Raw genomic sequence first — 18,584 nt, forward strand, 5'->3', positions numbered from 1 at the left:
TAATTGGGGGCTCTTTCAGGATCAGGAGAATGAGGACCGTTGTTGTTACTGTTTTTGGCATATAGAATATGCCACGGGTAGCTTGCCAGGCTCTGCCATGCAGGGGGGCTACTCTTGGTAGCTTACTGGGCTCTCTGAGAGGGATGGAGGCTTTTGGGGCGGCCTCTAATTGATTTTACAGGTGTATCTAGTCTACCGAATGTAAGCTCTTGGTTGACTGGCATGTTGTAATGATCTGCACACTGACAAACACACACCTGCCTGCGTCTCTGGGCAGTACCTGGGACACCTGCAGCCTCAGGTTGATCTCCTTGAGGTTGATGGAGTGCATCCAGAGGTTGTTGAGCAGCTGGCAGAGCAGGACCCTATTGCGGAGGGTCTGTGCCAGGTGGAACACCTGCGCCAAATCCCAGATCACCCAGTGGTTGGTTGACAGCACCCCACAATGGATGAGCCACTGTGCACACTGCTGCCACGGCTCTATGCTCGATGGTGCTGAGACTCGGCCTGGCTGGGGCAGGCGGCGATGCTGTGGCCACCGCCGAAGTATCTACATGCCCAGCCTATGCCATTCTGTCTAAATCTTGCAAAACAGCTGGCAGTGTCCATCAGGAATCACGTGTAGAGTTCCAGCGGGGATCACGCATAGAGTTCCATGCCTGGCGTGCTGAGCTGCATGTTGTCTGAGGTGAGATGGTGAGCCGGGTTCGGGAGAGCATGAGGAGTTTGGGCGTCATCTTGCCTCCAATCAAATATGGTGTGGTAATTATGGAAAGTGAGTAGGGAGTGCTTTATGATGTGTCGCATGGCCTCATAAGTGGCTGCGCAGTTTAGGAATATGTTCACTAAAGCGTGAAGCTCAGCGCAAGCATGTAGAAAGCGGCCTGGAGCATGGTGGAAGTTGGGTTGTAGAGGTCGGCTGCCGGGGCTGGGTCCCTTGGGGCGCAGAGGGCGCTCATTCACCTGTATCTGGGGTACCCTGAGTGAAAAAAAGCTTGGCCAGAGGTATGGTTATGGCGGCATGGTTATGGGGGCCTCATTTTATGCTCCCTTCCGCGAGAAGCGGCTGTGAGTTCTGGATGGCGGCCTATGAGGTGACTTAAGCATACTACTTTCGTAAAATTACTGAATGAAACTAAACCACAGCCTTCTTCTTCTTCTTTTTTTTTTTTTGCATGCACTAAAAAGTGTGGGTACTTTATATTCGCCTATAGACTCAACAAAAGCTACAAAGTAGAGGGGAGGTAGAGACAGTGAAGGGGTAAGGAGAAACGCCCAGTATTCCAGGGTGAGTTGTTGGCGGGTTTAATATTGGGTTCCATTATTTAATATCCTTTGTACACATTAACGCATAGTAACAAGTGAGGGATACATGTTCATGTAAAATTGTGCCTGTATCAAACAACTGAATATTTTAGAGAACATGAAATATGCTCTGAGACTAGAGCTTCAAGCTTTAAGCCCAGAAAAACGAGGTTCGGAAGGGACCCAAGTGGGAAAGGCACTTTCCAGAAGATTTGACGATCAGAAGATTTAACCGAGCGCCGGGTACACTGAACGCTAATTACGAAAGCAGTCAAAGAACTTGTGCTTCTGAGAAACGCAAGCACAGTTCCACCAAGCGGCTCTGCTTCCCCCAGCCACCGCAGCCGGTGCCGAGGCTCAGCACCAGCGCGGGCATCCTTTGCCCGATTCCAAAAGGACGAGCCGGGGCCCGGTTTGGGCACGGCGCATGTCCGGAAGTTACGCAAGCCCCGGCGGTGGAGGGCCTCTACCCGTGGGGAGAGTTTCCGCCATTTTTGAAAACTGGGACTGTCCGGGGCTTTTCCTGGCCGCTGACATGGCAGCGTTCGCCATGGAACCCCAAGCGCTTTCGTTAGGTGAGTAAAAAACAAAAAAACAAAAAACGTATATATATATTTTTTTTTGGCCCGACCCCGCCGCCGACTTGCAAACTGACAATGCCCAGCGGACAGTTTTCAAACTCCCGCCGGGCCAGTTTCAGTCACGCGTCCCGTGTCCTTAGGGGGTCGGAGCCGCGCTGGCGTGGCGTGGCGTGGCGTGTGTGGGGAAGGCTGGCGAGTGTGGGAGGCCGCTGGGTGGTGTCCGGGCTGAGACTGGGGTCCTCGGAGGTGGCGCGGCTCCCTTGGTGGGTCCCTGGGACCCCGCCCGCGCGGCCGCCGGCGCGGGCTCGACGCAGTCCCCGGGAGAACCCCGCCGCGCCCGCGGGGTGGGCGGGGCCCCGGCTCCGCTCCCGTTTCCTTGGAGACCGGGTCCTGCGGCGCCGCGCGAGTCTCTTCACCCTCCCGAGCCCCGGCGCGTGGGGGGGGGGGGGACCCCTGCGGAGGGTGGGGGTGGGTGGCCCGCCGCGGGGAGGGCGCCTTAGAAGGAGCCGCGGGGGTGGGGGTGGTGGTGGGGGGTCCTCGCGAGGTGTCCCGGACTCGGGTAGGAAGGACCCAGTTCCGTGGGGGAGGCCTCCCGGCTTACCGGTCACTCTGGGGGGATGCTGCGCGGAGGACTTGTGGGGCGTGTCCCCGGTGGCAATGTGCCGTAAGAAAAACGTCTGCCTGCCGCGTCAACGGGCAGTGTGTATGCTCTCGCTCGGGACTTTCGGGACCCCCAAGGCCCCGCTGAGAAATTCAGGGCAGAAAACAGCCACCGGCCCGCTCTCGTAGAGGAGACCTGGGGAACTTGTTTCCAGCCTGGAAAAGAGCAACATCCATCATGATGTATTTCCGTAGGAGTTTGAAGGGAACATCCCCGTCCGCTTCGGGTACAGAGTTTTGGTTTGTTTTTTTTTTCCTTTCTTTTGAGAAATAGACTTGACATGAACTAACAATATTAGAACACAGACGGCCACACGAATCAGTGCAGATACTCAATTGCATTTCAACATTTAAGTACTTGGTCTAGGGACTAGTGTTTCGTTTTATCTTAAAAAGATGACAAACCATCTATTTCCGTTCCAAAGTTTTCTCCGCAGGAAAATCAGGCAGGAGCGCGTATTTCTTGTCGTTACAAATGTGAACGGACCGGTCCCCTATTCATTGTATTCGCTGTCAGAAATCTGACATTGGCCGATGCTGATTATTCAAGCCCACGTCTCGAGATGTAGCATTTTTCAAGCCCCTCCCTAATGGTGTATTAAAACCAAGCAGTTTTGGAGCCCGAGCGATCGTACAGCGCGTAGGGCGTTTGCCTTGCACGAGGCCGTGTTCAATCCCTGGTATCCCGTGTCCCTGAGCTCACTTGAGTGATCCAGGAGCGTGGAGCTAGGAGTAATCCCAGGTGTGGCTTGAGACCAACCAGCCAAACAACCTTAGCAGTATTTTCGTGGTGCTAGCTGAGTCAGACAACATTACTTAGTGTTTTGGATACAAACAGATGAGATTTAAGCCTTTCATTACCCATTGGTACAAGTTTTCCCGTGAAGTGAAATGAAGCACTGAAGGTGATGGTCCGATGAAAAAGAGCCTTTTGTGCCTCCCCGCCCCGTGCTTCCCTCTCTTCCCTCCCTTCCCTCCTTCTCTTAAGGTTTTTGGGCCACACCTCATTGATGGTGCTCAGTACTTGCTGCTGGCTCTGTGCTTAGGGATCACTCCTGGCAGGGCTTGGTGGATCCTATAGGGTGCAGGGTATTGAATCCGGGTCCTAACGCCCTACCCCACTCGCTATACTATAGCTCCGGTTTCCCAACCGTTTTACTTTTTTAAGAGAACGGTTGGTTTAGTACTTGAGTTGTGGTGCTCACTGGACTTCGTACACTTTCCTAGAGCTGCTGGGGTGGCATTGCATGAGTGGTCAGTGCTGTGCTTGTAAGCCGACTACAATGTGAGTCTAGCTCCCTGCCCTTTCTACATTTCTTGATGTACTCCGATTGGGGTGAGGCACAGTGAAGGTAGTTGATGTTGCCTGAAAGGTTTTTTTTTAAAAATTTTTTTATAGATTTTTAAAATTATTCAGAATATGCTTTTTCAGAATTTTGACTTGGTTCCACCGTATGTTCTTTGGAAGTAAGACTGTCATAGTAATTAGCACCTTAATATAATTGCAATGTAATTACAGTCCTTTACAACTTATTGAATTCCTTTCCAGTGTTCTGCCTGTCCCTCTTTTGTACACTTGTTTTATTATTAGGTATATGTAAAAGGAAAATAAGAGCAAGTGTGACTGACAGCATTAATAGCAAGAAACTTGTGGACAGCATTTGGATGGCAAAAGAGAAAGAAAATTCTCCATTTTCACAAATATGATTAATAATAGCCAGTAGCATTAACTGTTATGATAGCTTACAATGTAATTATTACAATAGTTAATAACTTAATAATATTAAGTCAGTATGAGCTATTAGTAGCTAATACTAAATGACTATTAGTTTTTACTTTTACTAGATACTTTTAGAATTATAGTTTGTTTTTTTTTTTTTTAAATTTATTTATTTTTAATTAGAGAATCACCGTGAGGGTACAGTTACAGATTTATACACTTTTGTGCTTATACTTCCCTCATACAAAGTTTGGAACCCATCCCTTCACCAGTGCCCATTCTCCACCACCCATGAACCCAGTGTCCCTCCCACCCTCCCCAATCCTATCTCCCCCCCACCCCACCCTGCCACTGTGGCAAGGCATTCCCTTCTGTTCTCTCTCTCTAATTAGCTGTTGTGGTTTGCAATAAAGGTGTTGAGTGGCCGCTGTGCTCAGTCTCTAGCCCTCATTCAGCCCGCAACTCCCTTCCCCCACATTGCCTTCGACTACAATGTAGTTGGTGATCGCTTCTCTGAGTTGACCTTTCCCCGGAACGTGAGGCCAGCCTCGAAGCCATGGAGTCAACCTCCTGGTACTTATTTCTACAGTTCTTGGGTGTTAGTCTCCCACTCTGTTAAAGAATTATAGTTTTTTTTTTTTCTTTTTGGGTCACACCTGGCGATTGACAGGGGTTACTCCTGGCTCTGCACTCAGGAATTACTCCAGGCGGTGCTCAGGGGACCATATGGGATGCTGGGAATTGAACCTGGGTCGGCCGCGTGCAAGGCAAACACCCTACCCGCTGTGCTATCGCTCCAGCTCCTAGAATTATAGTTTATAGAAACTTTTCCAAATTTCACTATTTTTTATGAGATACTATTAGAATAATAATATTAATTTTTGCTGAATACTTACCATATTAAGCACTGTGTCAAGTGCTTTACTTGGCATGGTTCAAGTCAAAACTATGATTATGCTCATTTACTTTGACTTGAACCTAGGTCTCTGACTTCAGAGCCTTGTCTTCCATCCTGTGAATTATCTTGAAATTCAAGCTATAGTCTTCAGCCTTGAATAAAATTACAATTCTGCTTTGTAATTTGTGAAGATTAATTTTGAGATGTTAATGTAGTATCTTTTTAGTAGTAGTTTTCTCTTTAATTGGTTTTATTGGAGACTTTTTCTAATTTAAAAATGGATGCTTTTTTTTTTTTTTTGCTTTTTTTGGGTCACACCCGGCGATGCACAGGGGTTACTCCTGGCTCTGCACTCAGGAGTTACTCCTGGCAGTGCTCAGGGGACCATATGGGATGCTGGGAATCAAACCCGGGTCGGCTGCGTGCAAGGCAAATGCCTTACCCGCTGTGCTGTCACTTCAGCCCCCCAAATGAATTTCTTTTAAAAATGTTTCAAACATTCATTTTAACTTTCAGAACTTTCAAGATTGTTTCATTACTTCTCAGAATGCCAGACATTCTCTGCTTCCTGTTATTTATTTATTTATTTATTTTGCTTTTTAGATCACACCCAGCAATGCACAGGGGTTACTCCTGGCTCTGCACTCAGGAATTACCCCTGGCGCTGCTCAGGGGACCATATGGGATGCTGGGAATCGAACCGGATCGGGCGCGTGCAAGGCAAATGCCCTACCCGCTGTGCTATCGCTCCAGCCCCTGTTATTTATTTTTGTTTTGGGGTCACACCTGGCAGTGTTTATGGCTTAGTTCCAGGGATCACTGATGAGGGTGGTCAGGGAACTATACTGGGCGCAGGGAGGTGGGACCCTGGAGTTGATCTACTGCAAGGTAAGTTCCTAACCTGCTGTACTATTTCTCAGTCCTCTATGCGACGTGTTACTTGCTTCATAAGTCCTTTAGTGTGTATTTAGACTTTTTCTCTCTCTCCACCTTGCATAATTTGAAGCATTTGTATTTGAGGAAGGAAAGAATGACTTACAATGAGGTAAAATAGTTGCGTTTGATTTTTTTTCGTGCTTGGTATAAATAACGAGTATTTTTTGTCTTTATGCTTTTGTTGCAAAATGGAAATGCAAAGAAACTTTTCTTTTTGTATTAGGGATTATTTTATAGATAGTAAACTAAAATTTAAGAATTTAGAACTGTTGGTTTGTAAAACAGGTAAACATACAATATCAAAGATTAATATTGCTAAATGCAAGATGTTTTTACTTTTTATAGAAATATTTTTTATTTAATAAGCTTAGCTAGTTATAAAATGTTTTAATTCTCAACATTTTTATGCTACAGTTCTGCATTTTTTTTTTCTTTTTGGGTCACACCCGGCGATGCACAGGGGTCACTCCTGGCTCATGCATTCAAGAATCACCCCTGGCGGTGCTCAGGGGACCACATGGGATGCTGGGATTCGAACCCGGGTCGGCCGCGTGCAAGGCAAACGCCCTACCCGCTGTGCTATCACTCCAGCCCCAGCATTTTTTTTTTTTTTGACACTAATACAAAGTTTCCCTCCCTTTCTCTCCTCTCCTTTAGGATCTGAACCAATGATGCTGGGCTCTCCCACATCTCCAAAGTCAGGAGTTAATGCTCAGTTCTTGCCTGGATTTTTAATGGGGGATTTGCCAGCTCCAGTGACTCCACAGCCTCGATCAATTAGTGGTCCTTCAGTTGGAGTAATGGAAATGAGATCACCTTTACTTGCAGGTGGGTAAATTGCCTTTAGTAGATTCATAGTAATATCAGTGCTTGTATTTGAAAATTAGCTTAATAATGAAGCCCCTCATTATTAATGTGCTACTCTCATCAGCAAACTTGTTAAATAAGCATTTTCTCTACATTTTGTTTTAAGACGTGGAGAAGATCATGAGCTGTTAGAATTCCAAACACCCACTCATTAAAACTGCCTCCCATTTACTCTGATGCCATTGATAGTAAATCTTAAGGCATTATTTGTTTGTTTTGGGGTCGCACCTAGCTATGCTTACTCCTACCTTTCCACTCAGGATCATTTCTGGTGGGCTCCGGGACCATTGGATATAAAACCCAGGCCATGTACAAGTATCATTTACTGTCTCTCCAGCCAAGGCATCATCTGGTTATTAAAAAAAATTTAAATTTAATTTTTAAAATTTTCAATTATATTTTCATAAAATTGTGCACAGTAATTGATTACATTCAATATTTCAACACCAATTCCACCACCATTACACCTTCCCACCACCATTATTTTGAATTTTCCCACCACCACTCAAGCCTGCCCCACAGGCAGATGCTAAATAAGTTATTTTGTATTGCTTGTTATGAACAGTATGAGTGACCATGTGCTCCTGGAATTCTAAAATTTTTATTTGAGGTCTGGAGGCCTCTCTGCAGCATGCTGCTCTCTTCTGACATTCATTTGTGAGTCTCGCATCATCTGGTTTAAAGTAGTTCATTTATTTATGACTTAGGGGCCACACCTCTCTGCTCAGGGTTTATTCCTGGCTCTATACTCAGGAATGACCTCTGGTCATTCTCAGAGGACCATGTGCAACGCCAGGGATCAAACTGGGTAGAATTACATGCAAGGCAGTTGCCTTACCTCCTGTACTGTCTCCTTCCCTCTTATTTTTAAAATTTTAGCATCCATCAGGAAGAGTTACCATATATTATACTTGAAATCACTCTGATTCTGAACATATTTAATTTTTTTTATTTACCTTTTTTTGGTAATATAAGCCACACTTAATAATGCCCAGAATACTACAGGAACATGAGCTGTACCCAGTGATGCTGGATGTGATGGTGGGAATAAGTTGCTGGGGATCGAACTTAGCTCGACACATGTTAGACATGTGCTATACCACTTGAGCCATATCTCTGGCTCTGTAAATACATAAATACATATGTATATATATACACACACAACATACACATTTATTTTTAAATTTTTTTTTTACATTTTATTTATTTTTTTGGGCCACACCCAGTGCTGTTCAGGGCTTCTGGCTCTATACCCAGAGAATACTGATAGGCTTAAGGAACCATATGGAATGCCAGTGATTGAACCCTTTGTGTATTTAAGTTATTTTCACTTGTTTTTCTTTTTCACTATGGGGTCTATTCTGGAGAATGTTCATACAAAGTTATCAAAGAAGTGTGTGTGTGTGTGTGTGTGTAAAGCTCAGCCCTCTCAATTTATTTAAAGTTATTTTCCTTTTAGTTTTCAGTTAGACTGATCTGTCCAGTGGTGAGAGTGAGGTGTTAGTCTGCTAGTTGTATTGCTGTTGATGACTCTTTTTATTTATTTATTTTTAAAATTTTTATTTATTCACTTATTTTGCTTTTTGGTTCACACCTGTAGACCCACAGGGGTTACTCCTGGCTCATGCACTCAGGAATTACTCCTGGCGGCGCTTGGGGGGACCAGATGGGATGCTGGGAATTGAACCCATATTGGCCGCCTGTAAGGCAAACACCCTACCCACTGTGCACTCACTACAGCCACTGATGGCTTTTTAGACCTATTAGTTGCTTTCTGTATTTTGATGCTACTTTGTTTGGTGCATATATGTCTAGGAGTGTGATTCCTTCCTGCTGTACTTACCCCTTGATTATTAAAAAATGCCCTTCGCTGTTCATTCTAATCTTTTTCAGCCTGAAATCTATGTTGTCAGGTACTAGTATGGCCACCCCGGCTTTTTTGAGGGAGTTGTTTGCTGGCCGGATTGTTTTCCATCCTTTGACTTTGAGTCTGTGTTTGCTCTGACTGTTCAGATGTGTTTCTTGTAGGCAGCAGAATGTTGGGTTCAGTTTTTGAATCCATTTTGTCACTCTGTGTCTCATAATTGGTGCATTTAGATCATTGACATTGAGAGAGATTATTGTCATGGGGTTTTGTGCCATCTTTCTGTAGAGGTTTGTTGTGCTTGTAGGGTTTTTCCTTGTCTTACAGTAGCTCCTTTAGTCCTTTTTCTAAGGTTGGTTTTGAGTCTATGAAGTTCCTGAGCTGTTGTTTATCCATAAAATAGTGTATTGTTCCTTCAAGTTTGAGTGAGAGTATAGCCAGATAAAGTATCCCTGGTGAGGCATTCATTTCATTTTTTTTTTCACTATATCCAACCATTGTCTTCGGCATGGAAGGTTTCCTCTGATAAGTCTGCTGTAAATCTAAGGGATGCTCCTTTGTATGTGATTTCCTTCTTTGACCTTACTGCTTGCAGTATTGTGTCTCTATCTGTGGGTATCCATCATTCCGATTATGATACGTCTTTTTACTAGGGTCTCTTTTTATTAGGGTCTCTTTTAGCTGGCACCCTTCGGGCTCCTTGGATCTGGATACCTGCATTCTCCAGCTCTGGGAACTTCTCAGCAATAATATCTTTAACTGTTGCCTTTTCACTGGGTTTGCCTCCCTGTCTTTCTTGTACTCCAGTGATTCTCATGTTGTTCCTCTTGAATTTATCCCCTAAATCTCTGTCTCATCCTAGAGCTATTTTGAGGTCTTTCCCATTGTGTGTTGTTGCCTCTATGCTTTCTGCAGCTCATTTTCAAGTTTACTGATTCTGTCTTCAGCTGTAGTCACTCTACTTTTGAGGGCATCCACTGAGTTTTTTATTTCATCTACTGAATCCTTTATCAGTGACACTTCTGTTTGTAGCTTTCTCATTTCTTCTCTCATTTCTTCCTGTATTTTCTTGGCTGTCTGTTCCACTGTTTCTTTCATGTCCTCCTTTAATTTACTGGATGTCTTTTCCACCGTTTGAGTTCATTGATCATCCTCAGCATTTCATCTCTGAATTCTTTATTGGAGAGATCGTATTTGTGAGCCATCCCTGTTGAGGCTTCTGGGCTGTTTTCTTCATCCACTCCTCGTGGTGGGGATTTGCGTTGTTTCTTCATGTTGTTGTGGTATGGAGGTGGTAACCTCCAGTTCACTATCAGTATCCCTCTCGCTGTGAGAAAGTATTCTGGATGAGCTCTGTGAGGGAGTTGGCTGCATCTGTATCCGGGCAGAATAAAGTCTCACTTCTGATGCAGTCCTAATGCTTGCTAGGGAACTCCTCTGGCCTGGGTGCTGGGGGGCACCTTGGGAGGGGTTTCTTGCAGTTCTCTGGGCCTGGGCATGCTGCCCTGGAGACCACGTCCCTAGCCCCTTGCCCGGTGCATGTATTCAATGAGTATATCTGTCTTTTTCTGTTTTAGCCTTTGTAATCTGTTTTGTCTAATGCAAGTTTGACCATCCCTACCTTTTTCTGCGTCACCATTTGCCTCTTTGTTTTTCAGCCTTTTACTTTTTTTGCAGGCGTAGGGGAGGGATGGTTTGAGTCACTCTGATAGTGCTCAGGAATTATTCTTGGGAACCATATGCAGTTCCAGGGATCCAGTTGCGGTCAGTTGAGGCAGCTATGTGCAAGGCAAGTGCCCTAGCTCCTGTACTATCTCTCTGGACCTCAGCCCTTTACTTTGTGCTGTTTTTATCACTGAAATTAAGTGGGTCTTACGCAGCAGAAGATTGGATTTTGTTTTCTGATGGTTTAGATCAGGGTTTCTCAAATGTGACTATATAGCTCCTCGCAACCCCAAGGGTTCCCAGGGTTTCTAAGGGGACCACGGGTTAAAAAAAAAAAAGAAAACATGGATATGGGATGCCACAGCATAAGGGAGTCAGTCAGATTGGAAATGGGTTTAGGCCACACCTGGCAATGCTCAGGGCTAACTCCTGGCTCTGTCCGTACTCAGGGATAACACCCAGTGGTGTTTGGGAGACGATATGGGATGCTCAATATTGAAGCTGAGTCAGCTGCCTACACATCCCCTACCAACTGTATTATTTCTCTACCTTAGCTTTCCCACTCCCTCAATACTTTTTAATGTTCTTAGTACAGTATAAGGTGCTGGGTATAATGGGATTAAGATAGTGTCCCTTGAGGATCTTTAAGTCTTAGAAGACAATTAAGTAAATTGAGACACTGAGAGGTAAATGACTTATCCAATGAGCCAGATACTTCAAATGTGGAAGTGGAGCTGAAAAGAGAGCAGGGCATAATTACGTATTATAAATAAACCATCTTGGAAAGCAATGCTTTGTAAGACAGATAATACAGAATCTCTTGCAAAAAGGTTAAAACAGTCTTCAATTTTCACCATGACTGAATGTCTTAAAATGAAGGAAGTCATTACCTGATGACTTTTTTTTTCTTTTTTTAATATTTGCTCCTAGAGTCTTGAGGCATGCCACCTCTTTGAACAAAATAACTCTGTAAGAAACACTTAGAATAGTTCTGATATACCTGTTTTAGATCCATGAAATTTTAATACTTCTACATTAGAAATTTGACCAGAAAAAAAAATCTTTAAACCATATATAGGATGTTTTAGTAAGTTATAAATACTATAGAAATGGGATAGTTTTTCATATTTATTGGCTCTACAATGGTGAAATTTTACTTACATACCTCTTATGTAATATCAACATTTTACAGATATACATAAATACATCATGTAAATTTTTAAAATTTCAATTTTTTCCCTGAAAACAACCAATTCCCCACCCCTGCCCCCCTTTTTATTGAGCCATTTTGAGATACACAGTTACAAAGTTGTTCGTGATTTGAATTTCAGTCTTACAATTTTCCAACACCTGTCTCTCCACCAGTGTATATTTTCTGCCATCAGTGTCCCCATTCACTCCTTTTAGGCATCAATAGGTCCTTTGGTGATTCTTCATCATTGTAGATGAACCACTCCATGTCTTCAGTTTGCGTGCTGCGGCATAAAGACTAGTATTGAGGGTCCGTGTTAGAGTAGTCTGGGCAATGATTACAGTTCATAGTCACAAATTCCAGAAACTGACTATGGCTCTGAGTTTGTGTGGTCAAAATGACCACTGGGAATTTATGTTCACAAGTGCCCTGTGATATCTAGCATCATGGTTTTATGAGTCTGTAGTACAACCCAATTTCTCGTGCCTGGGTCTGATTATGTTGTCCAAGTCTCTGTGTCTTGCTGGCCTGTATTTGGTTCTGTTTGGATCTGTGTTTGGCCAAGCTTAAGCTAGTGTTGTTCATTTTTCAGGTAACTCACCTGTTTGGTTGGGGTGGGTGGAGCTCAAAAATTAGGAATTGGTCCTCAGATTGCTTTTAATGAGATCAAAATGAAATCTTCCAGCGAGGTTGCAGTAGTCTGTGAAGATGATTCCTGCTGTTGATTCTCACTCTTGTATCTATTTGTAGTCTCTTTTCTCTTGTTCTAGTGTTGTGATTGTTGGGGAGCTTGGTGTTTTGGGTAACTTGCCTGTTTTCCAGGCCAGAGTTCAATTTAGCATCTCTTCCTGAACCTGTTACTATACCACTTGTTTTAAGCCCGTTATTACCCAGGGCACTGCTTTCTTATTTTGGATTTCATTTCTGACTACAACTTGTGCCATTCTTGAATTTGTATTTGGTAAGGACATCCCTTGAAAATTTTCTTGTAAGACTTCATTGTAGATTTTTACATTATTGCAGGGGAAAGTTGAAACAGTTCCATTTTCAGGGTGCTTTAAGTGCTGCTTCCATCTATAGGAACTTTTTTTTTGTTGTCTAACTTGCTTTTAATTAATTAATTAATTAATTAATTTTTTGCTTTTTGGGTCACACCTGGCAATGCGCAGGAGTTACTCCTGGCTCTGCACTCAGGAGTTACTCCTGGCTCTGCATTCAGGAATTACTCCTGGCGATTCTCAGGGGACTATATAGGATGCTGGGAATTGAACCTAGGTGCAAGGCAGTCGCCCTACCTGCTGTGTTAGCGCTCCAGCCCCTTACTTTTCTTTTAATAGGCTGGCAGAGGAGAGTTGGAGGAGCCAACACGCTATCATTTGTACCTGAAAGATAGTGGTTATTTTATAGTATTCTGGGTATTTCCATGAGGTGGAGCTGGGGCTTGTACTAGGCACTGTTTGTGTTTACTTTTTTCTGAAGATGAATGAAGAATATACTTTGTGAGCAGCATATTCTTCTTGTTACTTATGTACAACATTCTAGCCACTTTTAATTGGATTATGTTAATTTGAATGCATCCAGGTAGGGATTTTCGGTATTTTATCCTACTTTATGTTGCCCTTCATTTCTTTATTTTTTTTTTTTATTGAACAAATGTTGTAGCAGGTTTATTAATTATATGGAGTGGGGTCAAAATATGGTGAAAGAGAATCACTTGTATTACTTGTCACTTGTCATCCTGTTGCTCATCGATTTGCTCAAGCGGGCGCCAGTAACATCTCCATTCGTCCCTGTTCGTGCCAGTATAGCCCAATGGCATCTACTCGCTCCAGGAACAAGAAGAGTCTCACACCGTTCATTCAGGGTCTTGACGGAGAAGTCTGACCATCTCGTAGGAAAGCGGCCAGGTGTTTTTTTTGATTTCCTGTGGAATCCAGTCAATAACAGCTCTAATCCAGCTGTCATCTCTAAATCGCATTATGTATCTGGCCCATCTGATTTTCGACGCTTTGTTGCCCTTCATTTCTGATGGTTCTCCTTACAGAAGGATTTTGGTTTGATGTCATCCCACTTTGTTTTTGTGGTCTTTGTTTCCGCTATTAGCATGTATTCTGTAGCAATTAATAAAATTTCTACTCTGGACTCTAACAAAGGGTCTTTTATGGATCCACCAGCATTGGCATTACCTGGAGCTTTGTCAGAAAAATCATAATCTGGTGCTGGAGACACAGCCTTGCCTGTGTCTAATCCAAGCTCAATTGCCAGAACCACATATGATCTCCCTAGTAGTGATCCATTAATGCAGAGTCAGGAGTAAGTCCTGGGGACCACTGGGTATGGCCCCCAAACGAAAAAGAAATGAAAAAAAAAAAGAAATTCATAATGTAAGACTCTTCCCCACATGTTTTGCATTCAAATTTGAATTCTGACATGATCCCCAGATAGAAGGCACTAGGCACTAGGAGGTAAGATTGATAAGCCAAGGCTTTATATAAATGAAAAATAATGTTAAGAGAAATATGGAAAATTTCTTTGTTTTAAGAAATACCTAATTGAACCAGAGTGATATTTTAGTGCGTAGAACTTGGCTGCCTTGCATGCAGCTGATGTGGGTTTGATTCCCAGCATCCCATATCATCCCCTGAGCACTGCCTGGAGTGATTCCTGAGCATTGCCAGGTGTGACCAAAAACTAGAGGAAAAGAAATAAAGTAAAGATATATCCAACTTTTTTTTTTTTTTTAATATATTGTAGGTGGGTCACCGCCACAACCCGTTGTACCAGCTCATAAAGATAAAAGTGGAGCTCCACCAGTCAGAAGTATATACGATGACATTTCTAGCCCAGGACTTGGATCAACACCTTTAACTTCAAGAAGACAGGTGATCAGTGTACCATCACCATAGTTTTGTCACTATACAATGGAAATTAATACTTTCAGAAATTAATACTTCCTTTGGGTGGGGGCCATGCTTGGAGTTGATCCTGGTGGTGCTCTGCAGAACTTGCGGTGCCTGGGGTTATACCCAGATCTCCTGAATACAAAGCCTATGATGAGTCAGTTGAGCTGTCTCTCTGACCCAGGAGGTCAGTAGTTTAAAATGTTTCCATAAGTTTATTGTAACTGTGTTGCATAGAGGACATTTACTATAGAATATACTGAAATTATACTTATTATGAAACGTTAAAAAATGTACTAAAGTTCCAGTACTTTTTGAAAAGTTGGTTTGGTAATGTGGTTACAATAGTGTTTAATTTATGGGGCCAGAGCTGTGGTACAGTGGGTAGAGCACTGCTTTGCATGTGGTCTACCCTGGTTTGATCCCACACATCTTATATGATACTACAGGTACTAGTTTCTGAGTGCAGAGCCAGGAGTAACCCTTGAGCATCTCCAATGTAGCCACCAAATCCCCCCCCCCCAAAAAAAAACCAAACTCAATAGTGTCTAATTTTATAGTATTGATGTACAAATTATCCCACACCAGCAGCAACAGTGTCCATAACCCTCCCTTCCTCCTCCTTCCTATCCCGTTCCTTCATCACCTTTGGTGCAGTCTTTCTCCACTCATTCCCACCCCACTCAGGTGTTGGTTCTTAGTTATGATTTTGTTGCATGCTGAGGTTTACCTCATTTAGTCACCACCTATGTGCTCAGAGCCTGGCAAGCTCCCCGGAGCGTACTCGATATGCCAAAAACAGTAACAATAACGGGTCTCATTCTCCTGACCCTGAAAGAGCCTCCAATACAGCACTGTTGGGAAGGACGAGTAAGGAGAGGCTGCTAAAATCTCAGGGCTGGGATGAATGAAGACGTTACTGGCTCCTGCTGGAGCAAATCGATGTACAACGGGATGACAGTGATATAGTGATATGTGTTCCAGTAACTGAGGATTTTTCTCAGTTACATTCCGCACCCCCCCCCCCCCCCACACACACATTTTTCTTATTTGTTTGTTTTGTTTTAAATCCAGTTAGCAGTGCTCAGGGCTTAGGGAATCCTTTCTGGCAAGGTTTGGTTGGCTGTTCAAGGCATGCACCTCCTGGCTGTACTTATTGTTCTGCCCCCTGAAGAAATGTTTTGTGCCTTTCCACATATCAAATTTGGCATTGTTGGAAAACTTTAAAATACTAGAAAGTATCTTTCAGTCAAATTTAATTATGGGCATGTAGTTCGGATGTCTTTTTTACTGTTTATTTCTTATTTTTATTTTTTTTAAAAAATTTTTATTGAATCACCATGTGAAAAGCTACAAACTTTTAGGCTTAAGTCTCAGTCATACCATGATTGAACACCCATCCCTTCACCAGTGCCATGTTCCACCACCAAGAACCCAGTATACCTCCCATCCCACCCCCACCCCCCTCCTGTGTGGCTGATGATATTCACTTTACTTTTTCTTTACTTTGATTATATTCAATATTTCAACAGAAAACTCACTATTATTATTTGGAATTTTCCCCCAACAATCAGACCTTCTGAAAAGGCACCATTTGATAATTGTTTTCCATTGCTGAGAACAAAGATCATATGAGGTTTTGGATTTCTGGTATTTTAGTAACCAAGTCCAGAGAAATTTCTGCCAGGAATTGTATCATTGCAAGCTTGTACCTCTGTTTAGTGGGCCTTATAAGATGGCGGTCGCCCTGTTGCCGCCGGGGAAAGGAAAGGCCAAGAGAGAAAAACCTTTCTTCTCCTGGGGCGGTATGGGGCTGTAGCTTAGTTCACAGTCTAGAGACATTTCTGCAAGAAGCTGCTGGTGCAGAAAGTAATTAGTTGGCCTCCGGGATCATGGGCGTTCAGCAACGGAGTGGCCGTTTGTGTGCGGCTGCTCGGATCACATCTGGGCGGAGATTGGCTTACTGTTTATTTTATGGAGAACTACCAATCCTAATTTTCCTGCTTTGTAACTTTCTACTGGTAAAGATACGGTGTCTTTACTTTATAATCTGATTTGAAGTAACAGTATTTTATGTATATGCATATCTATTTAAAAACAGAACCATGGGTCTAGAGAAATAATACAGGGTTAAGACACTTTCAGACACTTGCCTTGTATGCTTTCAACCCTAGTTCAGTTCTCTGCATCACATCTGATCCTCTGAGCACCACCAGGAATAGTCCCTAATTACATGTCAGGGCTGAGCCCTGATCACTGCCTGATATGGCCTCCTAAAAAGCAGAACAGAGCAGAACAGGTGTTCCTATTTTACTGTGGGAACTTAGTGATTTAAAATGATGATTTAAGTGACCGATACCTATTTATTCATACATTGTGCCTTAGGAATTACTAACAAAAAGCGACGTTGCCTTATTAAAAGTAATGTCTCTTTACCCACTGTAACTTTATTTTAAGTAAACTGCTGAAGGATCTGACATACTGCTCAACTGAAATTAACGAATGCATATTCTTGTGATCTATTAAAAACATCTCTGGTTGTTGTCTGTTGAATGATGCCTTTGAACATTTATTGTGTTTATGTTATGCATAAGTCAGAACTTTGCATTTTTATTTTAATAGTTTCTTCTGTGTTCATGTAGGCAAATATTTCAGTAATGCAGAGTCCTCTTGTTGGAGTTACAACTACTCCTGGCACCGGTAAGTAATTCCATTAACACATGATTATTTCCTTACCCTTTAAGTAAAGGCAATATATGATTTTTGTCAATAATTGTCAAAATCATGTGTTTTTTTTTTCTTTCAAACTTGGGTACATTCTCTATCAGTAGCACTGTAGCACATGCACTGTAGCACTGTTGTCCTATTGTTCATTGATTTGCTAGACTGGGCACCAGTAACGTCTCCATTGTGAGACTTGTTACTGTTTTTGGCATATCGAATACACCACGGGTACTTGCCAGGCTCTGCCATGAGGGCGGGATACTCTCAGTAGCTTGCTGGGCTCTCCGAGGGGCGGAGGAATCGAACTCAGGTTGGCCATGTGCAAGGCAAATGCTCTACCGCTGTGCTATCGCTCCAGCCCCTCAATATCAGTAACTTCATTAATTTATAGATATGGTATATTATCCTACCTAAAGTGTTAAAAATTTCAAGAAAAAGTATATTAATAGTGTATTCTGAATTATTAAAAACCAAAAACGCCTTAATTGGGAAGCAAAGGAATATGGAGACTGAAAACTAAAGGGGTTTTGTGAGATATTAATACATAAGTATAAATTCTAAATCTGTTTCCTTAGATCACTTGACCATACTTCCTCCCAGCTAAAATTCTAAATATATTTGACTGTATGCGATGATATTTAGAACATTTAAAATACTAATAGTATTCAAAAATTTTATTATTATTATTATTATTATTATTATTATTATTTTATTTTATTTTATTTTTTTATCACACCCAGGGATGTTAAGGGTTCCTCCTGGCTCTGCACTCAGGAATTACTCCTAGTACTTGGCGGACCATATGGGACGTGGAGGATAGAACCTAGGTTGGCTTCGTGCAAGCAAATGCCCTTACCGCTGTACTGTCACTCCAACCCCTTAAATTAAATTCTTTTTGCTTATTGGTCCATAGCCGGTGGTACTCAAGGCTTATTCATGTATCTCCACTCCAGAATCACTCCTGATGGGCTTGGGGGACCTTATGGGGTGCTGGGTATTGAACTTGGGTTGCAGCGTACAAGGCAAATGTCCTACCTGGTCTTTTATCTCTCTGGCCCCATTCATGGTATTTTAAAAATGATCATCAGTTTTGTTGACATATCTCTTATATTGTCAAATATTTTTATTTATTTATGGGAGGGGTGTGGTTTGGGGCACATCTTGCTGTGCTCAGGGCTTAAACTCCTGGCTCTGTCCTGAGGGCCATATGCAATGCTGGGGATCAAGCTGAAGTTGACTTTGTATAAGACAAAATCCTTATGTTCTCTCTGA

The 18,584-nt window shown here is 42.9% G+C and overlaps 1 protein-coding gene across 2 annotated transcripts in view; it reads left to right on the forward strand.

Moving 5' to 3' along the window:
- The first annotated feature begins 1,770 nt into the window (after positions 1 to 1,770).
- Positions 1,771 to 18,584, forward strand: part of NUP35 (nucleoporin 35) — a 39,717-nt gene continuing 22,903 nt past the window's right edge. The window contains exons 1-4 of one of the 2 annotated variants that reach the window (XM_055121847.1): positions 1,771 to 1,880; positions 6,758 to 6,928; positions 14,443 to 14,570; positions 17,231 to 17,288. In XM_055121847.1, the coding sequence (XP_054977822.1) occupies positions 1,841 to 1,880; positions 6,758 to 6,928; positions 14,443 to 14,570; positions 17,231 to 17,288 (397 nt within the window). In that variant the 5' untranslated portion in view covers positions 1,771 to 1,840. Of the gene's footprint in view, positions 1,881 to 2,466; positions 2,774 to 6,757; positions 6,929 to 14,442; positions 14,571 to 17,230; positions 17,289 to 18,584 lie in introns of those variants that run through there. The other variant, XM_055121846.1, reaches the window with a different exon arrangement.

The sequence above is a fragment of the Sorex araneus genome, chromosome X (genome assembly GCF_027595985.1).
Source record: "Sorex araneus isolate mSorAra2 chromosome X, mSorAra2.pri, whole genome shotgun sequence".
Classification (NCBI taxonomy): domain Eukaryota; kingdom Metazoa; phylum Chordata; class Mammalia; order Eulipotyphla; family Soricidae; genus Sorex; species Sorex araneus.